This window comes from Engystomops pustulosus, chromosome 3 (genome assembly GCF_040894005.1).
Source record: "Engystomops pustulosus chromosome 3, aEngPut4.maternal, whole genome shotgun sequence".
Lineage (NCBI taxonomy): Eukaryota > Metazoa > Chordata > Amphibia > Anura > Leptodactylidae > Engystomops > Engystomops pustulosus.
The window spans coordinates 207,383,616-207,410,508 of NC_092413.1; the positions used below are offsets into that span (position 1 = coordinate 207,383,616).

At 47.4% G+C, this 26,893-nt stretch overlaps 2 protein-coding genes across 6 annotated transcripts in view; one reads left to right on the plus strand and one right to left on the minus strand.

Moving 5' to 3' along the window:
- Nucleotides 1-417: 417 nt before the first annotated feature.
- Nucleotides 418-25,153, minus strand: LOC140122612 (b(0,+)-type amino acid transporter 1-like). Of its 4 annotated transcripts, none has more exons than XM_072143656.1 (7): nucleotides 25,003-25,153; nucleotides 5,264-6,020; nucleotides 4,939-5,072; nucleotides 3,477-3,606; nucleotides 2,987-3,111; nucleotides 2,183-2,270; nucleotides 418-656 (listed from the first exon to the last, which is right to left on the minus strand). In XM_072143656.1, the coding sequence occupies exons 2-7, from the start codon at nucleotides 5,996-5,998 to the stop codon at nucleotides 426-428; spliced, it is 1,443 nt and encodes a 480-aa protein (XP_071999757.1). In that variant the 5' UTR covers nucleotides 5,999-6,020; nucleotides 25,003-25,153; the 3' UTR covers nucleotides 418-425. The 4 variants fall into 4 exon arrangements, with proteins under 4 accessions (XP_071999757.1, XP_071999759.1, XP_071999755.1 ...); XM_072143658.1 differs by lacking the exon at nucleotides 25,003-25,153 and adding an exon at nucleotides 8,820-9,043 and having other exon boundaries at nucleotides 5,264-6,018; XM_072143654.1 differs by lacking the exon at nucleotides 25,003-25,153 and adding an exon at nucleotides 8,820-9,043 and having other exon boundaries at nucleotides 5,264-6,047.
- Nucleotides 23,911-26,893, plus strand: part of PUM2 (pumilio RNA binding family member 2) — a 28,595-nt gene continuing 25,612 nt past the window's right edge. The window contains exon 1 of one of the 2 annotated variants that reach the window (XM_072143652.1): nucleotides 23,911-24,160. The gene's annotated coding sequence lies outside the window, so the exon portion shown is untranslated. Of the gene's footprint in view, nucleotides 24,161-24,183; nucleotides 24,240-26,893 lie in introns of those variants that run through there. The other variant, XM_072143653.1, reaches the window with a different exon arrangement.

The following is a 26,893-nucleotide window of genomic DNA, read 5'->3' on the forward strand; positions in this document are numbered from 1 at the left end:
TTTAAATGGGAGCTGTGATTGGTTGCCATAGACAACTACGGTAAGTACATTCTTACTCTTAGACGGATTGATAAATCTGCCCCAATCTTCTTCTTTATAAGAACCATGTGGAGGCCTGTGGAAAAGACACCTCAGGAGTTGTTAAAAAATGAACAACAACCCCCAAAATATTAACCCTTGAAAGAGGATCCATTCTGATCGCTTTTTCCATACCTAATGGTTTTATTACTTTCACCTGAATCAATGGGGAAGCAAAGTTCTAAAATTTACTTCTCCCCATTCCTGTCACCCTCATCCATTCCCATCAACTTGGATAGATTTCCATCCAGCGGTGCTATGGATTCAGCCCCCCCCCCCCCCCCTCCCATAGTTCAGAGACATCGGTGTAAGAATAAATGATATAATATCCGAGTCGTCTCAATTTCTTAGTCATTTTTATCGGCCGGTGCAACTTCCAGGAGGAGCTGCAGATGGAGTGTGACACAATGTAACCAACCCGGAGACCATCTATAGCGGACCACCGGGATGTACAGGATCATTCCACTAAGAATGAAGAGGACCACGTAGAGATATTCCAGCTGAGGGCTGCCGATGATGGGGGCCAACACCAGGAACACCGAGGCAATGAGAACGATCACTGGGATTATGATTGGGACCTGGAAGGTTAGAGGAAGGTGATGGTTAGGACAAGAACTGAAGAACATGTGGGTCATCTAGTAATACTTAGCCAATCAGAGAGCACAATGTTGTAGAGCGAGATTGCACCAAGTCCCAGCAGTTTCTATGACCTGTGTGGTGTCTGACCATCCTGCATATATCTCTAGGATGTAACATTTACTAGGTATAACACATAGATAAATACTAGATCCAAGCATATTTCTGATTTGCGCCGCATTTAACAGGGCTTTTTGGCGCACGTGATCGAATTCTGGCGCAAACTTTCATGCGACACAAATCGGGGTGTGGCCGCCGGACAACCCGGTGGATTCGGACTGAGCGCGGGATTTAAAATTCAAATTGTGTCGCAAGACAATGCACTTACATTCACCAGGAAGAAGAAGATGAACTCCGTCGGACCTGAGCGGGGAAGCGACACATGCAGGATATCGGGCGCACGATCTTAGTGTATCGCGCCGGACTTCATTCTCATCGGACAACGCACCTCGGTGATTGCAACAGGACCGGGTAAGTAAATGTGCCCCAATGAGTAAACAAAAAGCGGGTGCACGCCTATGAGGGCTGGGCATCAGGTCCTTCAGTTATAGAGACAAATAAATATATAAATGAATACATAAGGTAGTGGATTATATTATATATCGTTTGGGCTGTTAGTCCGTGGCCTAAACCACCCACCAAATTTCATACTGAGGAGGACCTTCATCCATGAATTCCTCTCTCAGTACACAAGAGCCATTTCAGGACTTCTGAAGGTTCTCCAAAGCAGGTAAAAGGACACATCCTCCATTCTCTACGAAGCCGATTCTAGTCCCAGATGTAGAAAGTGATTCCAGACTTGTAGGGACTATAATATTCATACAGCGCGGGACCCAAGGCAGTTTTAATCTGCCCCATCTCCCCTAAATCATTAGCCCAACCTTAAAGTGGTTGTCTGAGAGTTCTTAAAAAAAAACTATAGGTGGCCGGGAGCGGGCTGCTTAAAAAATAAAGATCTACTTACCTTCCGGTGCCCTCCGGTGTCCTGCGCTGCTGTCGCTCTGGTCCGCGCTCAGCTACCTGGATTCAGCTGGCCGGCCACGCGGCCGGCCACGCCTACCCGTCCCTATTCACAGCATTGTAAATGCGGGCCGGAAGGTTGTCGGGTCCGACCAGAAGCTGAGCCCAGGAAGCTGAGTGCGGGACACCGGTGGGCATCGGAAGGTAAGTAGATCTTTATTTTTTTAAGCAGCCCCCTCCCGGCCACCTTTAGTTTTTTTTTTTTCAGAACTCTCGGACAACCCCTTTAGACTCTTTAGGAAGCAGCCTCCGGTAGTGTATGAAATGTCCTCTCTAGAATTCCCTCTTTATTGTGAAATCTTTTCCGACAGCCACCACCACTCCGCCCCCCTTTTTCCGTTGCGTGCATGCCGGCGCCGATGTCCCACAATCCGATCGTGTGCGGCAAAAACCCGGCTTGTAAAAGCTAAATTTACATATCCATTTGCTATAAAATAGTTTTACTTGCCTTATATGGTCTGGGGATGTCCGGCTTTTTAATCTTCATAAATATGAGGCCGAAAATTGTGATACCATAGAACAACCAAGCTGTAAAACTGATAGCAAACAAGGATTAGTAGAGGTATAGTGTATATATATATATATATAGGTGTATATATATGTGAACTCCATATAAATCCTGCCTCAGTTTCACCAAGTGTACATGTGTTATCAAAGGTGAAAAAGAATAGTCTGCTGTCAGTCAATTGTCCAATATACTTTCTATATTAATTCCTCGTGGTTTTCTAGATCTCTGCTTGCTGTCATTCTATATGAAGCTTCTTTGTTTACTTCCTGTGAATAAACGCCGCTCCCTTGTCATGAGATGTCACACAGGTGCACGGCTCATTATATCCCTTGTCATGTGATGTCACACAGGTGCACGGCTTGTTATATCCCTGGTCATATGATGTCACACAGGTGCACTGCTCTTTAGATCCCTCGTCATGTGATGTCACACAGGTGCCTGGCTCGTTATATCCCTGGCCTTGTGATGTCACACAGGTGCACTACTCGTGATATCCCTGGTCATGTGATGTCACACAGTTGCACAGCTAGTTATATCCCTGGTCATGGGATGTCACACAGGTGCACGGCTCGTTATATCCCTGGTCATGTGATGTCACACAGGTGCATGGCTCATGATATTAACAATCTGAAATTGAAGGAATTGATATAGAAAGTATACTGGAAAAATGTATAACGTTTCATTACACAAACAATATCAATTATTTGCTGAATGTTAACAACCCCTCTAAGCCCATGTACCTACCTGAAAAAGTTTACGATACTACTGAAATTTCCCGGAATGATCATGATCAGTGAGATGGCAGATGTGAAGATCAGGGCAGGAGACGGGGTTAAGCGTTTGACGTGGGCCATAGAGAGAGCATCTGGCTGCAAAAAAAAAAAAAAACAAGCATTTTTTATCATGTAAAAATAATTAATTTCTCAAAAATTATTTTCTGTGAAAAGTGCAGGGGACCTTCTCCTTAGAAATCTTTACTTCTATCTTTGACATAGAATTTGGATATTGTGACAAAAAGGAAGACTCTCTATAGCTACAGCCAATGGCTATAGAGTATTGCCTCGATGGGCGTGGTCTGTTCTTTAGCCAACCAGAAATATTCAGCAGTAGTTGTTTTTACTAGTTGTTATAAGTATCTTATAAAGATAAACATTTTCTAAAGAATTTGTATGTACATTTACCAAATTAGGTTTATTTTATTAAACAATGAGAATCATTAAAATTTGGGGATTACCAGATGTCCTTCTCTGGCCGCCACATAACACACTCGTCCTCCACTGAAGAAAGTTCCATTCGCAGACCCGAATGTAGAAAGTGCAACACCCAAACTGATGATCCAAGTCCAAGTCCCCAGCACCTTCAATCTACAGAAAATGGGTTATTATACTCAATCAGATGGGAAATTGGGGTAACTGAAAGTAAGACATATGTAATATCATCCATATACATTGTGAACCTTAAGGGGCACAGTCCTCCTCCCACTTGGTTCAGATCTCTCTAGTTTTTGTATTAATAATAATAATGTACTGGAGTTGGGTTATTACGAGTCTGGTGTTCTCGCTAGAGTAGACCCAGTAGGACTGATTAACTTACTGAGCTCTGTAACTCAGGGATCCAGCTGTCTAAGGAGTGCAACCCAGCTTATCCAAGTTCAGACCCCCTAGAAATCTCCAGATCTAGGCTGCATTGTTTAGTACATTGTAACAATAGATCTTAGTGCTAGAAATAGGTACATTTGTGTGCAATATGTTTATATGTATTCTGTTCCTTTACCAAATAGTTAAAGTGTTATTTATATTAGTATATCCTAAATGTATTTTCGCCTGAGGGAATGCAGGATGTTAATTGGCTAGATCCCTGGAACCGTGCAGAGGCTGAGACCTAGAGACTGTAAATGCTGTTCTGGGTTGTAGATATTCTTAGTCTTCTGCTGATCGTATGCTGCAGATGCAGCAGAGTTGATCTGGCTCCCAGGAAATTGATCCAGCCTAGGAGACCACTGCTCCAAGACTGAGGTAATCATCTCTACTACTGCACTTCAGCTTGCTAACTGGACCCCTGCTTGCCATCCTAGTGGAGCGTTGCACAGCCTGTTGACCTGTCTGCAAGATCTGCTGATAAAAAAAATTGTGTGTTTCCAAGTGATAGTTCCTGGCTAAGCTAATTACATCACAGGCCTCCCCAAAACCATCAGAAGGGACTTGTTACCTACATACAGGGAGTACCCCAGAGGGAAGATTATTATCTTGCTGCCTCCCCCTCTTCTTACTTCATCCTGCTGGCCCTCACAGTTATGGATGAGGCCTTCACCAGGACTTTGACATCCACGGGTAGGCCACAACTAATCCAGCCACTCTGTTCCTAATCCAGCTGCCCCCATTTACTGTCAGAACATAGAGGTCAAAGGAGTGAAACGGTGCCCCTTCCTCTAGCTGGTTGTCACTAACATATTCCTAACTACCAAGACCAACAAGACTTGGAACTCGTTTGCCACCATGTTTTTTTAGGGCCAATTATTAATCTTTTTGTCCTGATATTGTAGGATCTTAGGATGGAGAGGGGATTTCTGTACAGGTTCTTATGTCTCAAAAACATACTGATAAAAGGTGGAAGGAAATGTTCTCACTTAAGAAATGCTTCACATAAGGAAAATAACATGCACAGGGGTAAATAGAAATCACAATTTATGGACTGACCCCCAGCTGATGGCAACAGCATCTGATGTCAGAAGTTCTTGTGGAGTCATCGCTGCAAAGTAGCTGACATTAACCAGAAGATAAACACATGTGACCAGAGGGATAGCAATCATCACAGCACGAGGAAGGGTCACCTAAAACCAAGAGAAAGTGTGACAAAGAATGGGTCGTATCCAAAAAAAAACAAAGGTGTAACTCCAACAATAAATTACATTTCATAATTAGTTAAATCTTTTTTCCAGCTTTCCCTTTGGTCTGCAGCTTCCCCCGGTAAGAACCGTCCAGCAAGTTCTCCCTTAGAGAAGAAGATGGAACAATTACTAACCTCAGGGTTCTTCAGTTCCTCTGTTATATAATTCAGATTATTCCATCCATCATAGGACCAAAGCCCTTGATAAAAAGCCACCCCGACAGGACCAAATCCGGTGGCCGTGTTATCAAAGGCGTTCTGTAAAACCTGGGTGTTCCCCTTGAACAAAAGGACCATGCCCCCCACAATTATCACCAACAGGACGACCAACTTGGCCGCGGTGAAGAAGTTCATGATGAACATGGACAGTCTGACATTCATGCAATTGATAATAGCCAGGACCAGGATGCAGGCGGCCGCTGTGCACTTGATGACGACCTGTGGAGAAGGACAATCTGGGAAGAAAGACGCCACAACGTATTCTGCAAAACTCAGAGAGACCCCGGCTATGCCAGCTGGCCTCACCACAATGACGGAGGTGTAAGCTAGGAGGAAGGCAGGCAAGGAGCCAACGTTCCTTAAAATATATATGTATTCTCCTCCAGATTCCTGAATGACAGTTCCAAGTTCAGCATAGGATAGAGCTCCGAGCATAGCCAGGAGGCCACAAGCAGCCCATATGCAGAGACTGGCCCCTGGGCTACCCATGTAATACAGGACCCACTGAGGAGACATGAAGATCCCAGAGCCAATCATGGTGCCAGCAATCATCGACACCGCGCTTATCAGTCCAAGCTCCCGTTTCAGATGGATCTTCCCAGTGTCCTTATCCATATTTCCATCAGGAGAAACAGTCTCCTTCATTCCCATGTTGTCTTCCGATCAGATGTCTCTGGAAGAGAGGAGAATACGCTGCACTCTTTGACAGCACATTGGCAATTAACACCAAAGTTAAATATTAAAATGAAATGTACAAAGAACATGACAAGTTTTATATCATCATAGTTAATGATCTGTCAAAAAAACTGCCAATAAATCATATATTGTGTTGAATGATGTGACATGGTGGACATAAGGATATCACACTGAGCTGTAGTAGAGAGAGCAGCTGTTTTTTTGCTGAACACAGTCATTGCCTGACCTGCTCCATTGTCTTCTGTCAGGACTCGGGGTCAGTAAACCCCCTGGACCACTGCGGGAGATGGGACCGGAATCTAAGTGGCACCCAGTCTTTACCAGAGCCCACCGCAGCAAGACCATCCTGCTTTGTGGCGGGCTCTGGTGAAGAACAGGTGCCACCAGGTCGTTCCGTAGGTGCGACTAGCCCACGGTGGCAGCCAAGGTCGCGGTACAGAATCGGAGTCCAGGCTCGAGGTCAGATACAGGCATGTAGTCAGGGATGGCGGCAGAGATGCAAGGTCACAGGTCAGGTCCGAGGTCAAACAACAGTAACTCAGGCAAGGCAGGGAATGGGAACAAGGAAGGTCACAGGAACAGCAAGGAAGCTTTCTCTAAGGCTACTGAGCTGAAAGATCCAGCAGGGAATGATGGGACCATCCGGTCCTTAAGGACACCAGGAAGTGGCCAGCGCTAATCAGCGGTGCGCTGGCCCTTTAAATCTCCAAGTGTCGGCGTGCGTGCGCCCTACGGAGCGGGGACACGCGCGGCCTAGCCTGAAAGGGAGCAGGATTGTGGAGAGGTAAGTGCAGGCCAGGGGAGCGGCGCCACAGAGAGGGGCACGGGTGTGCCCGCGATCCGTGTCAAGGATCGCGAGAGCATCCGTGACATCTTCTATGGGACTTCTATTACAGATATCTCCTGCATCCCCATCGAAATGTGTGTAAGGTCTTGGTCATGTGACATCAATACAATAATATATTATAAACAAACCTATAAAATATACATTAATACATCATAGTGCAGCAGAAGTGTTCTACATTATCTTCAGTATAGATCCTGGAGATTTACTCTACATCTCTCTTATCATCTGTAGACTCCTGGAAGAAGCCCAAGATCCAGTGGCTTGAGGCAGGAGACAAGGTAATCAGTCTTTCTTCAAAGAAAGAATGGAATTTCTCTGACACTCAAAAATAAATAAAAGCCACTAAACTTTAATTCTCCATTAAAAATACATGGCAAAAAAAACGCGTTTTGCGCTACACAATTCTTAAGTTCTTAGCTACAGAAAACTTTTGTAGTGTCCCTCAGTTGGCTGAGCATAGCATGAGCATTGGGCCATTCTTAAAAGCCAATTATGGTACTGAATTACCAATTACTGACAAGACTTTTCACACATTTCGCTAAAGTTTAGAAGGGCCTACACCAAAGAAATAATAGTGAAGCCTGAAGATGTATATGCAGGTCAGCACTGCCTAGAGAAAGGCCAACACTCAGAGCCCAGACTCAGGGTCTTTCTTAACAATCTCGTTGCCACCACTAGGTGTAATTGTAATGGCCTGGCGGACGGGTTACGTTACGAAATTTGTCCACTTCCAATGTCCTCAAGATATGGAAAAAGCATGGCCAAATATTCCCACAATGTGTGTGGTTTAATAGGAAGTTACATTTGAGAACATGTACTTTGCCTTAAATGGAAACCTACCATGAGGAATCTACCCTCAGAAGTAGATGTGATGGTAGATTTCTCCTCCTGCGTCTGCCCTAATCTGTAATTTAATAATCCTGGAACCTAACCCAACTTAATTTTAGTAATATGTAAATGAACTGCAGGGGCGACTGAGGCATGGAGCAGCCTTAGCTCCTAGTGTCCTGCCAGGTTAGTACACGCCCCAGTAGCCTCTGCAGTTAATTTATTTACATATCACTAAAATAAGGTTTCTTTCAGATTTACTTCTGATGGTAGATTCCTCATGGTAGGTTTCCCTTAGGGCAAAGAACATGTTCTTAAAGGTAACATCGTATTAAACCACACAGATTGTGGGATTAGTTGGCCATACTAGACCATGGCTTCCTTTAATATGATAGCGACGTCACCTACTGTCTACATTTGGTATTGCAGCTGCTCAACTTCTGCCTGTAAAGGGAATATCATTTATGTTGACCAATGAGATGTCATATTTAGAACAAAGGGGCAGATTTATCAAGCTGTCTGAAAGTCAGAATATTTCTAGTTGCCCATGGCAACCAATCACAGCTCCCCTTTAAAATATTCATGAACACTGGTCAAATGAAAGCTGAGCCTTGATTGGTTGCCATGGGCAACTAGAAATATTCTGACTTTCAGACAGCTGGATAAATCTGCCCCAAATTGTACAAAGTTCCTGGTTGGATAATCCCTAAACTGACCACTTCCAATGGAAGCTATAAAACCCCTTGTGGTTGGAAAGTTTTGGGTCTTTGCTGAGGGAGTTCTGAGATTTTTTCCTGAGAAGCAGATGTGTCTGAGGCCTTCTGCCTGCAGCCATCCATCTCTCCTGCCTGAAGTTACATAACCCAGGCCTTTGCCAGATAGATACAACCAGCGACCTGGACTGGTGGCCTATTGCCTACGTTGACGTGCGCCAGAGGAAACCTTGTCAGTACACAGCCCCCGTTCTTATTTCACCCTGTCGCGAATGACTTGGGAGTGAAAGAGGCCCAAAAACGGACAAGAGTTACACCTGAGCCTCTCATCCACTACACATATACCTACGGACGATGGCACAGATATAACATTGCCTTCTTTACCCACCTGTATCACTCGGTATGCGTCCATAAGCTGGCAGCCTCCATGCTTCCCGGATGTGTCAGAGGCAGGTACTTTGGACCTTATCCATGATGCCAATGTGTCAGCTGGCTGTCTGAAACCTCAGCTTTAGTATATGAACAAACTGTGTTTGTGAATGTAACCAGTGAGTAACAGATACTCCTTTGTTTAAGGCTCAGGGTCTTATGTGCCAATAAGATGACCAGTAAAAAAAACTGCTCAAATGTTTTCTACTATTCATGATTAACACATTTCCTCTGCTTCACATTTCTAAAAGGGTCACTCCAGGCAGGGAGTATTATTTTATTAAAGAAATCTACAACTACACTACAGTAAAATGAAGCTTAACATAATCACCTATTGTCCACTTCATCCCGATCCTGGTGCTGGTCTTCTTTAATCTTACCATATCAGGATCACCTGAAAAGGCAGCCCGGACCATGGGAATGTGATGTTCTGAGCTCCAGGCTGCTAATTATTCTTTCCTCTCACGGGCTATCTCTGCTATGATGGGAGTGGGAGGAGACGTCATACGGGGGAGTGAATAATTAGCAGCTGGGAGTGACGGACATCGCCTCCCTGTGCTCCGGGCTGCTTTTAATAAGTTTTTTTTTAGGCAACCACAATGTGTCAAGATTAAAGAAGACCAGCTCCAGGATCGGGATGAAGAGTAGAAGAGGTAAGTATGTTTAGCTTAATTTTAGTGTAGTGTACTCATAGATTTCTTTTAAAAAGGAAGAGGCAGAGTGCATTCCGGTCAGACAATGCACTTTTGGGGAACGTGTCAGGACGGGTAAGTAAATGTGCCCCGTTGTGTAATATTGCGTTACAGCTGTAGAAAACACCTGCTGGGTGAGAGCACATGGTCTTAGGTCTTAGCAGTCAGTGAGACTGCATGGTCTTATCCCAAGGAGAGTGAGTAGCACACCTTCAGTGTTGTAAAAGCCATTAATCCCAGGGACTACTAGTGCCTCAGGCCTAGTGCCTGACACACAGGACGAGTCTGGAGACTCAAGCCCAGAACTGCAGCTTCCACCACTTGCACTCAGTTCCAACTGAACCAGCCCAGCCTGCATCCACTATCAGGCTGGTGCACCTTTCCTGCGGACCAACTCTCCATGACCACTCCAGCATCCAAGAATCTGCTGTTTCATCATCTTTGGCCATTGTCTGCTGTTCAATAAAGAACTGTAAGTTGATTTGCACAATGTTGCCTCTGTCTGATCCTTGGCCATTACCCAGGGACATATCTTACAGACACTCAGGGGTTGCCCAGGGAGAACCAGTACCTCGGCATATGCCTCCTTATTTCTTGCACACACCACCTGCTGGAGACCTGCCAGGCTGTAGGACAGCCCTCCGGTCCCCATACCAATCACTGAGGCTGCAATAGCCAGCCAGTCTGTTATTTTGGGCCCTGGCTGCCTCCAAGAAAAGGCTAGGCCCCGGTGGGGGATGTTGCACATATATAATATGAAACACATGGTGCCCCTTCACCTGTCACCTCATGTACCCTCCTGTGTTCTTTTACTGCCCGTATTACATCTCTGATCCATGGATATTATATACATAGAGATCCGGATGGAGTCCAGGCAGACAATGTCTGTATTAGGTGCCTCTTATAAAATATGACTAAAGGCTCCATTGTGTTCAGGTGTTAAATTCCCAGCAGGGCCGGCGTCTATTATAAGCGGTGGTTACTGCTGTTTTGTTTTGGATGTTCCCTGGTGAACTAGGGTCAGGTGCCTATAAATCTGTGGAAGGGTAAGACGGTATGATTAACAGCACACGCTCCTGTTACACCTCACGCTGCATGAATTATAGATCGGAGAGGACTCATCTCTGATTATTGTATCCTGCTTCCTCCCTCTTACCACAAGGATCCAAGGTAACCGGTCTCCAAGACAAGAGAAACCACTGAATAAGGTTTATGTTGGTTTTGCCGAGGGCTTTTCCTCCCAACTCCTGAAAACCGTGCATTCTCAGAAAGAACAAGTATGAATATGTCCTGAATGGACACAAATTCATCATTAGCTGTCCATAATTATGTGTAAGGATGAGAAAAGGATAAAAGTATGGTACGCGTGATATTTAGTTCATACTAAGGCTACATTCACACGGCCGTTGGGGGACATATATACGACCAGCGTATATAATGGGCGCATGGAGCAGGCCCTATCTTTCCCTGTAATACGGCTCCGTGCGCCATGTTTCTCTATGGAGAAGGGCAGGGGTGAGCAGCGGTCATCCCTTCCTCCTCTCCCGGGCGGCGTCATGTGCCCGTCATGCTACGGTACAGTTTTCTGTATATGGCTGTAAATAAGGGACGTATTGCAACAGTATGGCAACGTATTGCACCGTCTCCGTACCGTATCTGTATAAAATACAGTGAGCTGGTAAATGATGGATGGCTGACAATGGGCTGGTAAATGATGAATGGCTGACTATGGGCTGGTAAATGATGAATGGCTGACTATGGGCTGGTAAATGATGAATGGCTGACTATGGGCTGGTAAATGATGAATGGCTGACTATGGGCTGGTAAATGATGGATGGCTGACTATGGGCTGGTAAATGATGGATGGCTGACTATGGGCTGGCTGACACTGCTGACAATGCACCACTGCTTCGTATATACGGCAGCATACGGTGCACAGCCATATGTAGCACGTATTTAGCTCGTATTTTATAAATTTCCATTGACTACTATGGGTCGTATGAAACAGAAATACGGTGGAAAACAGGACATGCTCTATATTTTTATACGGCTCACATACAGTACGGTGGACAATATGTACACGTATGGCCATGGTGCTCATTTGAATGCATGGGGCCGTATTCCCGTCGTATATACAGCTATTTTTATACGACCGTGTGCATGGGGCCTTTGTTGGTGATAAAGCTTCAAAACGCCTCCGGTATGGAGACAATAGAGTCCTGTATTGGTCAGGGGGAATATTGTCCCATCCTTCCACACAAACATCTTCACATCCTGAAGGTTCTGGGAGCTCCTTCTATGGAGTTTAGTAGCTTCTACAGATTTTCTGTAGGATTCAGGTGATCCCCTGGGCCATAACAGAAGCCTTATTTTCTTTCTTTGACATCTTGTTGTGTGTTTGGGATCGAAATGTTCACCCTTGCTTCATCTTCATCATCCTGGTAGATGGAAGCAGGAATGTCTGGGCATTAATGGGAATTAAGGTACGAGCAGGGTTGGCTCCAGGATTCACTAGGGAGATTCTTTGCATTGAACTTACGGGGGTCATTAAAAATTCAGAAGCCAAGACAGTCTCCTGTTCCCCAAAATATTCCCTATTTTATCATACCCCTTATGGTTATTTTATATGCAGCCCCCAAAGCCCTATAAATTCATTATGTACATCCTTATGTGAGCTCTGCCCCAGAAGTCCTGGCACTTACCCAGGTATGCCCAGTGCTGGTGCCGACCCTGGGTATGTGGTCACTGTAACATTTACATGATGCCAGGAGCTAAGGTTTCCCATCAAAGTAGCTCATTGGGGGACATTTATCTTAAAGATAACTTGTCAGGCAAATTAACCCCCTAAACTAAATATATTTTCATAAACTGCCATTAGAGAGCATTGCCTCTATCCCTTCATTGTCCCTCTACAGGCCTGTAAACTTAAGCAATGAGGTCCTAAAGCTGTATGCAAATGACCTGTGAAATGTCCAATGAGTCATTATCATATTCAGCTGTCCAGCTTATTCATGAGTGGGAGGTACAGCCACACCCCCAGTGCTTGACTGACAGCCTGTATAATGGTGTGAGGTATACTGGTGTAATGGCTCCTCCATGTGCTTCCTGGCGCTGGCGCCCCCTGCAGCCTGTGTGTATGAGATACTCCTATACACATGACTGACAGTCTGTATAATGGTGTGAGGTATAATAGTGTAATGGCTCCTCTATGTTCTTCCTGGTGCTGGCGCCCCCTGAAGCCTGTGTGTATGAGATACTACTATACACATGACTGACAGCCTGTATAATGATGTGAGGTATAATGGTGTAATGTCTCCTCCATGTGATTCCTGGTGCTGGCGCCCCCTGCAGCCTGTGTGTACGAGATACTACTATGCACATCACTGACAGCCTGTATAATGATGTGAGGTATAATGGTGTAATGTCTCATACATGTGCTTCCTGCTGCTAGTGGCCACGCCCCCTGCGTGTATGAGATACTCCTATACACATGACTGACAGTCTATATAATGGTATATTAATGGTTTAATGACTCCTCCATGTGCTTCCTGGTGCTGGCGCCCCCTGCAGCCTGTGTGTGTATAGGAGAGATACAACAGCTCCAGGCAGCCATATTATAGCAGAACATGTCAGGTACTTGTGTAGCTGATGTCTGTGTCCCACACATGTGTATTAGGAGGAGCATGTCAGCAGATAAAGCACAGACAATAGCAATGCTTTACTATACATTACACACAGACATGAGCAGGGGAGGAGAGGAGAGGGGTAACAGCAGTGACATCACTGCCTCTGACCATGTGACCAGCCTCATTTACATAATAAAGAAAATATAATTTTACAATGATTAATGTATGAATTAACTAGATAAAGGCTGGGATGGGATCCTTGTGAGCTGCTCCAACAGGTAGAACTGACAGAAATAGTGACAGAGACCTGATGACAGGTGTCCTTTAAGTCTGGAAACGTATGTCTAGTTTGTGGGATTTTTTTTCGAAAAGTTTTGCAATGTCCTGATTTATCTGAGGATGTGCGTTAAGTTTGGAAACGGAATCAGGTGCTGGTTACCAATCACATAGGTTTCCATAGAAACACATGGAAACACGCTCCCCCTGTGCGGATTCAAAGCGGTACGTTTGACCTCAACCTTAATGGTTGATAAATGAGGAATGTGAGGTTTTTTTTCTTCTTTTATAGTCTGTTGGTTTTTTGAGACTTTTGTAGGAAAAGTCAAAAAGTCTCAAATGTTTAAGCAACCCCTTGCCTACACCTGCTCTGGACTGGAGGTTATTTGAGCACAGAACCGCGACTACTGTATACAAAAATGTGCGTCTTTTTCATATATCCACATATGGAAACTTATGACAAAGCAGGCAAAAAAAGGCAGAAAATAAATGTTAAAAGTTTGATGAATACCACCCAATGCACACGTGCGGCACCGTACCGCTCCGTACCCGGAAAAAGATAGGACCTGTCCTATCTTTTACCGTAATACGGCGCCGTGCGCCATTAATTCCTATGGAGAGGGGCGGGGGTGAGCTGCGCTCACCTCCTCCTTCTCTCCCCGTACACTGCCGTTGCCCGGTACGGTACGGGCGGGCAACGGCAGTGTGAATATAGCCTTAGTTCCCCACATGGATCAATGATCTTTGAGCACCATAACCACATAATCTCCATCACAATTTGGTTTATGCCAGTGGTGACAAACCCAGACAGTCACCCAAGGACCTGTCTTCTGCAGTCTGAGGTAGTCCAGGACGTGCCGCACTCAGTGCTATTTTAAAGTGCCATATCCTTGGCTGCCTGGGACTATAGGAGGAGTGAGAAGGTGTGGACAGGGCTGGATTATCATTGGAGCCAGAGTTGGCTCCAGGTTTCAGTAGGCCCCTAGGAGACGGAGCCTCAGTGGGCCCCTTTGTAGTGAACTCACGGGGCAGCATTAAAAATTCAGAAACTACAACAGACTCCTGTTCCCTTAAATATTCCCTAGTTCATCATCCCATACAGCCCCCTTATGGTTATTTTATATAAGCCCCACTTACACCCTATGGATTCGTTAGATATACCCCCCCCCCCTCACTCCCATGGATTCCATACAGCTTTATGTGACCCCCCCCAGCAGCTCTGGGCCCCAGCACTTGCCCAGGTATGCCCACTGCTGGTGCCGGCCCTGATTGGAGCTTCTGCTCTGGACTCTGCAATTCTTTCTGTTCCAGGGACTCTGAGGGAAGCTCTGCTAATATTCAGAATTTCTTCTCCTTTTTTCTACTGTATTGGTGTCCTCAGGATGCTGATACGATTGAAAGCTGTGACAGGACAGGGAGCAATAAATTACTTTGTAAATTGCTGTTGTCGCTTTGTGATAAATGGGTTTTTGTTGTAGTTTGGGCACTCGGTCTCTAAAAGGTTCTAGGTCATAGTCGCACACATCCAATATGATAAAGAAGGGTGAACGTGCTCTGCCACAGGGGAGCGCTGTAAGAAGAAGATTCCTAGGCAATCCCTGGAATTTCCCTTTGTGCATTAACAACATCATGGAGGGAGATCCCTCTTCTCCAGTATATAAATAGCTATTGGATGTCCCCAAGGACAGCAACGCTCCAACAAGAGCTAAGCAATAATCCTGGAGGATGAGTCCCGGAACCATGTGACATCTGCTTGTTCTGCTGAACGTATCAGGTAAGAAAAGTATTAAGGGCTTTTGTACACTATCACTGAGCTGGATCTGGGATTTTTATGGAAATAGACGACCCCCAGGTCCAGCTTCTCTGACTCTGTCATCCATGTAATGTCAGAGCGACTCCACAATGTCCATATGGACACGGGTTGTCCTGAAACCACACCATTAAAGGGTGACGGCGCGTTCACACGTTCCGCTAGCGCTGCGTTCATAACGCGACGCTAGCGCAGAGGGGGCGGAGTTTGGGGCGATCGCATATGCGTTTCCAGAGAAACGCATGCGATCGGGTTATTAATCGCATGCGTTTCCCGGGAAACGCATATGCGATTGGCCCGAGCCCCGCCCCACTGTGCGCTAGCGTCGCGTTATGAACCCGACGATAGCGGAACGTGTGAACGCGCCCTGAGGGTGCAGTGACACATTGCGCTTTTGTTAATTTACCAGGTGAAAAACATGAACTGAACGGGTGAATTTGATTTTGAAGGGGAAACCTGTTACACAAATGTCTTTCACTTGTTAAATTAACAAAACTGCACCTTAACCCCTTAACGCTCTGCGCCGTAGCTCTACGGCGCAGAGGTATAAGGGATGTGTGAAGAGGGCTCACGGGCTGAGTCCTCTTCATACAAAGGTGGGGTTTTTTGTATAATGCATAAAACCCCCACCGCTAATAACCGCGGTCGGTGCTAGCACCGATCGCGGCTATAAACCCCCCCCGTTGCCGTCGGCAAAGTCGCCGGCGGCATTTAAAAGACGGCGGCGCGCGGGCGCCGCCATCTTTTTTTCGATCGCCGCGCCCCCGAACGTCATCGGGGGGCGGCGATCGGTTGCCATGGTAGCCTCGTGTCTTCTTTTGACCCGAGACTATCTGGCATCTGCAGATTCGTTACAATGAGCCAGTGGCTCATTGTAATGAATGTGCTGCAAAAATGCCATATATTGCAATACAGAAGTATTGCAGTATATGGTAGCAGCGATCTGACCATTTAGGGTTAATGTACCCTAGATGGTCTAAAAGATAGTGAAAAAAAAAAGGAAAAAAAAAGTTTAAAAAATAAAAAAAATTAATAAAATATTAAAAATTCAAATCACCCCCCTTTCCCTAGAACGGATATAAAACATAATAAACAGTAAAAATCACAAACATATTAGGTATCGCCGCGTCCCAAAATGCCCGATCTATCAAAATATAAAAACGGTTACGGGCGGCGGTGACCTCCGAGGCGGGAAATGGCGCTCAAATGTCCGAAATGCCACTTTTACACCTTTTTTACATCACATAAAAAATGAAATAAAAAATGATCAAAATGTCGCACAGACCTCAAAATGGTAGCAATGAAAACGTCGCTTTTTTTTTTTGTACACATTCGTTTAATTTTTGAAAATGTATTAAAACACAATAAAACCTATATAAATTTGGTATCACTGCGATCGCACCGAACCAAAGAATAAAGTAGGCGTGTTATTTGGAGCGAAGAGTGAAAGTCGTAAAAACTGAGCCCACAAGAACGTGACGCATGTGCGTTTTTTTTTTCAATTTTTCCACATTTGGAATTTTTTTTCAGCTTCGCAGTACAAGGCATGTTAAAATAAATAACATTACGGGAAAGTAAAATTTGTTACGCACAAAATAAGCCCTCACACAGGTCTGTACACGGAAAAATGAAAAAGTTATGGATTTTTGAAGTTGGAGAGCGAGAAATGAGCCGAAAAACCCTCCGTCCTTAAGGGGTTAAACCACCTCATAGCTGATTGCGATGCAACGTGTGACTGCAGCCTGAGGTTTAGTGTCCTCGTTTGGGTGACAGAATCCTAGCGATTTGGATAAGCTGATGCAAAGGCTGATGTAGTGACTAGAGATGAGCGAGCACTAAAATGCTCGGGTACTCGTTATTCGAGACGAACTCTTCCCGATGCTCGAGTGCTCGTTTCGAGTAACGAGCCCCATTGAAGTCAATGGGAGACTCGAGCATTTTTCAAGGGGACCAAGGCTCTGCACAGGGAAGCTTGGCCAAACACCTGGGAACCTCAGAAAAGGATGGAAACACCACGGAAATGGACAGGAAACAGCAGGGGCAGCATGCATGAATGCCTCTGAGGCTGCTTAATCACACCATTATGCCAAAATTATGGGCAACAGCATGGCCATGACAGAGTGACAGAATGAGGCTAGATAGCATCTAAAACATCCAATAATTGACCCTGACACTATAGGGGACGGCATGCAGAGGCAGCGGCAGCAGCGGCAGGCTAGAGAGTGGCATGGCGACATACCCTAAATGGACTCAGGCTTCAAACCAATGGGTGGCAGAGAGGAACCAAAGGAGGTGAGCAAGAAGCGCTCAAATAATATCGGTACATGATAAAAGTTTGCCAGTATATTTTGTGGATTACACAGCAGGGTGGCGACAAAGTTAACATGGAAGCCATGAAAACAACCAAAAATTCTGCCTGACACAGCTCGTTTGATAAGGGGACCATGTATGGAGGCAGTGAACTAGTAGTAGATTAAAGGTGCTGCAGTTAAAACTATGTTAGTTGGATCTTGGCATGGAGCTGGCGCTCCGCTGCCAGGCGATCTTTCGCCAATCCAAGCCCCTGTCTCTAGGCTACTCCCCAAACAGCACTTCTAAGAACCTTTTGTATAAGATCAAGTGTAGTAGCGTTCTTATAAGTTTAGGATATGGCGGGTGAGGGGAATGTAAACAGATGCGCAAGAAGCGCTGAAATAATATCGGTACATGATAAAAGTTTGCCAGTATATTTTGTGGATTACACAGCAGGGTGGCGACAAAGTTAACAAGTTTGTTGTGGAAGCCATGAAAACAACCCAAAATTCTGCCTGACACAGCTCGTTTGATAAGGGGACCATGTATGCCTACAGTTCATGCCAGTCGCTGCACTGGCTGCCAGTCTCCTTTCGAATACAGTTTAAAATAATAACCCTCATCCATAAAGCTCTGTATAATGCTGCACCCCCCTACCTCTCCTCTCTTATCTCAGTCTATCGCCCAACCCGTGCTCTTAGATCCGCCAGTGATCTTAGATTAACCTCTACCCTAGTGCGGACCTCCCACTCGCGTCTCCAAGACTTCTCTAGAGCTGCACCAATTCTATGGAATGCTCTGCCCCGGACTATCAGACTAATACCTAACCTCCAAAGTTTCAAACGTGCTCTTAAAACCCATTTCTTTAGGCAAGCCTATAACACTCATTAACTGCATGAAGTTTTAACTCTTCTACTAACCCGTCCTGTGTCGTCCTCCCATCTGTTATCCAGCAACCAACAGGCACCAGACTTCTCTGCAGTCCCATTCACCCTGGACCTGGTATATAAGATGACGGCTGAGTGGTTCAAGCGACAGCAATTCCATTTATTATATTTTGTTCTATTCCCTAAGAAGAATGGCTTGACCATTAAATATTCTTTTACCTCGTTACCCCATCATCTTCATAAACAGTAAGCTCTGGCGAGCAGGGACCTCACTCCTGTTGTTCCATACAAATGTTGTGCTCTGTTACATTACATTTGTATTTGTTTCCTATGATTTGTAAAGCGCTACGGAATATGATGGCGCTATATAAATAAAGATTATTATTATTATTATTATTATTATGGAGGCAGTGAACTAGTAGTAGATTAAAGGTGCTGCAGTTAAAACTATGTTAGTTGGATCTTGGGATGGAGCTGGCCCCTGTCTCTAGGCTACTCCCCAAACAGCACTTCTAAGAACCTTTTGTATAATATCAAGTGTAGTAGCGTTCTTATAAGTTTGGGATATGGCGGGTGAGTGGAATGTAAACAGATGCGCAAGAAGCGCTGAAATAATATCGGTAAATGATAAAAGTTTGCCAGTATATTTTGTGGATTACACAGCAGGGTGGCGACAAAGTTAACAAGTTTGATGTGGAATGCCCTGTAATAGCTCTTGCGCGGTGTGCCTTTTATCGCCTAGGCTCAGCAGTTTGAGCACCGCCTGCTGTCGCTTAGCGACGGCACTGCTGCTGTGCCTAGAGCTAGCGACTGATGGCGCCATGCCCACGGATGGTAGTTCGGAGGAGGAGGTGGAGGAGGGGTGGGAGGAGGAGGAGGCATAGTAGGCCTGAAAGACCTGGACCGAGGTAGGCCCCGCAATCCTCGGCGTCGGCAGTATATGACCAGCCGCAGGGTCAGACTCGGTCCCAGCCTCCACCAAGTTAACCCAATGTGCCGCCAGCGATATATAGTGGCCCTGCCCGGCAGCACTCGTCCACGTGTCCGTGGTCAGGTGGACCTTGTCAGAAACGGCGTTGGTCAGGGCACGGATGATGTTGTCTGACACCTGCTGGTGCAGGGCTGGGACGGCACATCGGGAAAAGTAGTGGCGGCTGGGGACCGAATACCGAGGGGCGGCCGCCGCCATGAGGTTGCGAAAGGCCTCGGTCTCTACTAGCCTATAGGGCAGCATCTCCAGGCTAAGCAATCTGGAGATGTGCACATTAAGGGCTTGGGCGTGCGGGTGGGTTGCACTATATTTCCGTTTCCGCTCCAGCGTCTGGGGTATGGAGAGCTGAACGCTGGTGGATGCTGTGGAGGATCGTGGAGGCGACGATGGGGTTTTTGTGCCAGGGTCCTGGGCAGGGGGCTGACTATCAGCTGACACAGGGGAAGGAGCAGTGGTGTGCACGGCCGGAGGTGAACGGGCTTGGTGCCACTGAGTGGGGTGTTTAGCATTCATATGCCTGCGCATACTGGTGGTAGTTAAGCTAGTAGTGGTGGAACCCCTGCTGATCCTGGTTTGGCAAAGGTTGCACACCACAGTCCGTCGGTCATCCGGTGTTTCCTTAAAGAACCTCCAGACTTCTGAAAATCTAGCCCTCGCCGTGGGAGCCCTCGCCACGGGAGCTTCACTACGTGACACATTTGGCGCTGATGCACCTGCTCTGGCCCTGCCTCTCCGTCTGGCCTCACCACTCCCTCTTCCAACCTGTTCTGGTCGAGGACTCTCCTCCGTCTCAGAAGCACTGTGTTCACCCGGCCTCTCAACCCAGCTTGGGTCTGTCACCTCATCATCCTCCGATCCCTCAGTCTGCTCCCCCCTCGGACTTCCTGCCCTGACAACAACTTCACCACTGTCTGACAACCGTGTCTCCTCATCGTCGGACACCTCTTTACACACTTCTTCCACTACGTCAAGAAGGTCATCATCACCCACAGACTGCGACTGGTGGAAAACCTGGGCATCGGAAAATTGCTCAGCAGCAACTGGACAAGTGGTTTGTGACTGTGGGAAGGGTCCAGAAAACAGTTCCTCAGAGTATGCCGGTTCAAATGCCAAATTTTGCTGGGAGGGGGCAGACTGGGGGGGAGGAGGCTGAGGTGCAGGAGCTGGAGGAGTGCTGATTTCGGTGACATGGGTGGACTGCGTGGAAGACTGACTGGTGGTGGACAAATTGCTCGAAGCATTGTCGGCAATCCACGACATCACCTGTTCGCACTGTTCTGGCCTCAACAGTGCTCTACCACGAGTCCCAGTAACTTCAGACATGAACCTAGGGAGTGTAGCTCTGCGGCGTTCCCCTGCTCCCTCATCAGCAGGTGGTGTCTCACCCCGCCCAGGACCACGGCCTCTGACCCCTGCAGTAGTTGGACGCCCACGTCCCCGCCCTCGTCCTCTACCCCTAGCCCTCGGGTTAAACATTTTGAAAATGAAAGTTATAACTTTAATCTTTTTTTACTTTTTTTGTGTTTTTTTTTTTTTTTTTTTGTGTTTTTTAGTTTTTAAAACCAAACGATGCTATCCTATTGCTATGGCTATTTTCTAGCCAAGTATGAAAGCACACTGCTATGCCAGATGAGATGACGCTGAGTTATGAAAAAATAAACGTAAAATAAAAAGAAACTGGCAGACTGTGCCTAATTGAAATCCAACCCCTAATAAATTTTCCCACTTCGGTCTTTGCGATGGATATGTGCGTCACTAAGCGCTAAACACAGCGGTCGCAAGTCTCACTACAAATTCCTCACAATTTGCCAGTAGATGCACTGCAGCAAGGACAGCCACCAGCAGATCAACCAGAAATCAAATATATATAATGCTACTGTAGGCGTAAGTAAGCCGTTTGGATTCTCCTATGGCTATTTTCTAGCCAAGTATGAAAGCACACTGCTATGCCAGATGAGATGACGCTGAGTTATGAAAAAATAAACGTAAAATAAAAAGTAAATGGCAGACTGTGCCTAATTGAAATCAAACCCCTAATAAATTGTCCCACTTTGGTGTTTGAGGTGGATATGTGTGTCACTAAGAGCTAAACACAACGGTAGCAAGTCCCCCTGCTAATTCCTCACAATATGGTACTAGCTGCAAATAAAAAAAAAAAAAAAGTATAACGTTATTGTAGCCCTAAGAAGGGCTGTTGGGTTCTTGTAGAATCACTCCTGCCTAACAGTAAGCTAATAGAACAGCCTAACGCTTTCCCTGAGCAGCAGCAGCTCTCTCCCTAGCGGCATCCAGACACAGAATGATCCGAGCAGCGCAGGCAGGGGCTAGTCTATCCCAGGGTCACCTGATCTGGCCAGCCAACCAATGTAAGGGTACCACGTCATGCTGGGTGGAGTGCAGAGTCTCCTGGCTTGTGATTGGCTCTGTTTCTGGCCGCCAAAAAGCAAAACGGCGGGAGCTGCCATTTTCTTGAGCGGGCGAAGTATTCGTCCGAGCAACGAGCAGTTTCGAGTACGCTAATGCTCGAACGAGCATCAAGCTCGGACGAGTATGTTCGCTCATCTCTAGTAGTGACCCATTATTAAGGTGTGTCCAGCACCGTATCCCCAGGATTACCACTATTAAGGTGGCACAGTGGGTGGTACTGTATGTATCACCGGAGAAGTTAGTGGAGAAATGTGCGACAAGACGGAAGGGAAACCGGAAGGTAATAGGACACATCCGTGGTGCTCAAGGAGTGCAATGTGCATGGCAGTTTTTGACACCTACAACCAGAGGTCGCACTAACATTTTTCCAGAAGGGTAAAAATACTCCTCTAACCATTTTTGAGGAATATTTTTATGAAAATTTCGGTAATACACCGAACACATAGCACACTACACTACACTACACTCACTACACAGCACACACGCTACACATCACACACACTACACTCACACTGCACACACACTACACTCACACACTACACAGCACACTGCACTCACACAGCACACTGCACTCACACAGCACACACACTACACAGCACACTGCACTCACACAGCAAACACACTACACTCACCTAGACTCATACAGCACACGCTCACCCGGTCCCGTCGATCACATAAACGGAGGCAGCTGCAGGCAGGGAGAGTTGGAGCAGGACGGGGAGCAGCACCTTCGCGGCCTACATGTCTCCCCCGGGGCCAGTGCTCTCACTCCGGGTCATGTCCTATCTTTTCCCGTATTACGGCGCCGCGGCCATAGATCGCTATGGAGAGGGGCGGGGGTGAGCTGCACTCACCTCCTCCTCCTCTCCCCGCGCTTCCGTGTGCCCGCCGTGCTACGGTGCGGCGGGCTCAAGGCAGTGTGAATTTAGCCTTAGGCTGGTGCCACACATAGCGCTTTGTCTGCGCTTGCAAACGCAAAAAAAGTCACGCCCACCGGGGCGGGCCTCGGCCCGATCGCATCGGCGTTTCTATGGAAACGCCTGCAATCGGGAACGAGCCGCCGGTGTTTCGCGTTAAATTAACGCAAAACACCGACGGCTCGTTCTCGATCGCCCCGGAGGGTGCGACTTTGTTTGCGTTTGCAAGCGCAGACAAAGCGCCACGTGTGGCGCCGGCCTTAGGCTGCATTCACACACATGTATGGGGGGCGTATATACGGCCGATATACGTCCCCCATACACTTCTATGGGCTCACGGCACCGTACCGCTCCGTAGCTGGGGAAAAGATAGGACATTTTCTATCTTCTCCCGTGTTACGGCACTGTGCGCCATATGTTCCTATGGAGAGGGGCGGGGGTAAGCAGTGCTCATCCTCTGCTCCTTTCCCGGCGCTGCCATGTGTCCAACATACCATAGCACGGCGGGCACACGGCAGAGTGCATGTAGCCTTAGGCTACATTCAGATGATGTATGCCCACCGTACGGTACGCTGCTCACCCCCACCCCTCTCCATAGGAAGATACAGCGCACGGCGTCGTATTACGTAGAAATATAGGACATGTCCTATCTTTTCCCGGGCTACGGAGCGGTACGGTGCCGCATGTGTGCTGCACCGTACCGCTCCGCTCCCGTACAGGGCCGTGAGCCCATAGAAGTGTATGGGGGACGTATATCGGCAGTATATACGTCCCCCATACATATGTGTGAATGTAGCCTTAGGCTACATTCAGAGGAACATGTGCCCCCCCGCCCCCTCTCCATAGAAATACATGGCGCATGACGCCGTAATACAGTAAAAGATAGGACATAGAAGTGAACATTAGAGATAGATAGAAACAAGATTCATAGATGTGATATAGATAAATAGATGTAGATGGGATGAGATGATAGGTATCACATGGATAAGTAGATATATAAGTGAGATAAATATATAAGATCAGATTGATTGTTTTGATATCGATAAATAGATGTAAGATAAAGATTGACAGAGATGTGATATAGATGTCTGGTCCTCCTCTCCCCGGCACACACAGCCCGTCCCCCGGCCCCCTGTGCTGGCTGTGAGGTGGAGGTGAGGCTGTCAGGTGGAGGCCGCAGTGAGGAGAGGTCCGGCCTCCTGGTGCCTCCTCCCTCTGTCTCCCAGGCTGCAGTGCGCAGGAGGAGGAGGAGGTGTAGTAGTAGCAGCACTCGGGCCGCCGCTCTCCTCCTCGCCATGTTGCAGTGACTCGGGCCTCCCGCAGTCTCCACTCTCCGTCTATGAGGCCCGAGCCTCGCTCTGGAGCTGTCACCGAACCAGGCGGTAAGTGAGCGGCGCGGGGAGTACTGGAGCCCGGGGATGCGGGGGACGGGCTAGGCCGCACTGGGCCCGGCAGCTAGTGGTGAGGAAGCCCGGGAGTGAGCGGTGCAGGGAGCATTGTCCTGTGATGTGAGGACGGGTCCTGGTGGAGGTGGCTGAGGCCTGGATGCATCTAGTGCAGAGGGGTCTCCTGCCCTAGGTGGTGGGTGGCAGTGGGTTCTTGTCCCCCCGGATTGGCTGGCGGGCAGGTGGGTTCCTGGCTCTCTTTTGGGGGAGGGTGGGCGCCTCCAAAGGGATTCTGCCTCTGGCCCTCTTTTGGGGGAGGGTGGGCGCCTCCAAAGGGATTCTGCCTCTGGCCCTCTTTTGGGGGAGGGTGGGCGCCTCCAAAGGGATTCGGCCGCTGGCCCTCTTTTGGGGGAGGGTGGGCGCCTCCAAAGGGATCGGCCGCTGGCCCTCTTTTGGGGGAGGGTGGGCGCCTCCAAAGGGATCGGCCGCTGGCCCTCTTTTGGGGGAGGGTGGGCGCCTCCAAAGGGATCGGCCGCTGGCCCTCTTTTGGGGGAGGGTGGGCGCCTCCAAAGGGATCGGCCGCTGGCCCTCTTTTGGGGGAGGGTGGGCGCCTCCAAAGGGATCGGCCGCTGGCCCTCTTTTGGGGGGGGGGGGGGGCGCCTCATAAGGTAATGGGGGCGTCTCAAGGGAGGGTTACTTGGCTGTCTTTGGGGGGTGCCTTGTAAGGGATGGTCCCCGAGCCCCGTTTGGAAGCACCTAGTAATGGACTGTGTCTCCTTTGGGGGGGGGGGGGGGGCTTCATAAGGGATATTCTTCTAGCCTCATAAGGGAACATTCACCTGCCTTTGGGGGCATCTGTAGGGTCACCTGGCCGCCTTTCTGGGGTGCCTTGTAAGAGATGGTCACCTGGCTTCCGTGGGGGTGTCTTGCAAGGATCTGTTGCCTGACTTCCTTTGAGGGCACCTTGGAAGCGATGACGAGAGACCACGGCCTGGACTTATTTGGGGATGAATCTCAAAGATTTGTTGCAATAGGTAGTTCTTTTTGTGGGTGCCTTGTGTCGGCCCACAGCCTGGCGTGTGGTTATTTGGACACCACAGCCAAATCTAAGGATAATCCCAAACTTTTAATGTTCTGCTCTACCTGGTTGTGTAGTCTTTAGGGTGAAGAAACAAGTGGTGTTTTTAGTTAGTGCGTTATCAGATCGTAAAAAAAGCATGCGTTTGTGTCTGTTTTTAATTGCGCAAATTCAGAAAACCGGACAAAACGCATGCGCTTTCAAAAAGCGCACACGTTTTTTACAATCTGAAACCGCACTAACTAAAAACGGCCTATAAATGCCACGCGTGTCTTCACCCTTAGGTAGTAAATCGACATGATGGGACTTACTTGGGCAGATTTAGGCTGCGTTACCTTTGGAGGATTACACCTCCTGCAATCACCTGTTGAAGTAACACTGCGATGTTACTACAGAGGAGGAGACATTGGGTTGCATTTAAAATGCAATACAATCGCCACATAGGATTGGGGCCTCAGGAGTCTGGGAAAGCAGGATGACTCCTGTTACTACTCAGCTTTCCCAGAGTGGGAATCCCTCCTACGCCTGAAGTCATCTTGCTCAGGTCTCAGCGGTGTGCAGAGAGTAAACAATGTACTCAGGAAGGCGATTCATACTCGGTTTTCCTGTGCCCGGCAGCAAGTGTGAGAAAGCATTAGTCTACTATTCGACAGCAGTGGTGGAACTACAACTCCCAGCAGGCTGAGGGGCAGATCCCTTTTACATTGTCCTGACTCTTAAATTGTGGGTCTCCTGAGCTGAGGCCTATGTGAGGCTTTCAAAGAAGATCTGAAAATACACATTTTCCATTACACGCTGGTGTCTGTGAGGTAGAGCTCAGCGGAGGAGGGGCGCCGGTGTTTAACCCTTGTAATTAGGGAGAGGGGCATGTCTCCTGCATGTCGTGTTTACTTGCAATTACGGCAGGATTTGTGTTTGCCTGTTATGATCTATATAAACACCCATCACACACCAACCCATGGGGTCATAGTGTCTTTTATCCTCTCTAGGGCCTGTCGCTTTTCAGCTGCTGCAAAACTACATCTCCCAGCAGCCTGGTGGCTCTGATGGGATGCTGGGAGTTGTAGTTTGTCAATGGCCTGCTCCTGTAAGGGACAACCCTCCCGTTCTGGCTGACCATAGCTCCTCAGATTGTACTGCGCTTTCCCCATACCAGTGGGTCCTTGTCAAAAGTTTTTGGACTTTTTGGTGGTTGTGAGAATATTGGTGATAAATTTCTGCAAAAAAAATGTAATTAACGGAGGACTTTGATGATTTTGTAATTTTTCCCTTGGGTGAAAGCTTCCTTTTTGCTCTCAAGCCGCAGTGTGGAGGTCCTGAGCTCCGGAACATATTCTATAGGGGAGGACTAGTCTCTTGTAAGATGTTGGTTTGCACTTCTGTGCATTGATTGGGGCACAAGTCACTTCTGCAGCTTACGTAGTTAGGTGTGATAGCTGGTTGTCCACTCATATTGGACCACTCTTTCCTCTTCTATATTTGATTTAAAGGGGTTGTCCTAAGTTTGGGGTATCCACTGTATGGGGCATAACATGGTGATCTCTGAGAGTCCAACTGCTGGGACCCCAACCAATAATGAGAAAGGGGATCCCCAGCAATCCAGAAAACATTGCTCCAATTCCCACTAATGGGTGAAGTAACAGGCCGAGTAT

What these genes read in the sequence shown, in the direction of transcription:
- LOC140122612 (XM_072143656.1), bottom strand. Translation starts at nt 5,998, where the DNA reads ATGGGAATGAAGGAGACTGTTTCTCCTGATGGAAATATGGATAAGGAC. An exon ending in CGGCCAGAGAAGGACATCTG is followed by an intron (nt 3,112 to 3,476) that starts GTAATCCCCAAA and finishes TTTTTTTTGCAG; the next exon opens with CCAGATGCTCTCTCTATGGC. An exon ending in ACATCCCCAGACCATATAAG is followed by an intron (nt 657 to 2,182) that starts GCAAGTAAAACT and finishes CTAACCTTCCAG; the next exon opens with GTCCCAATCATAATCCCAGT.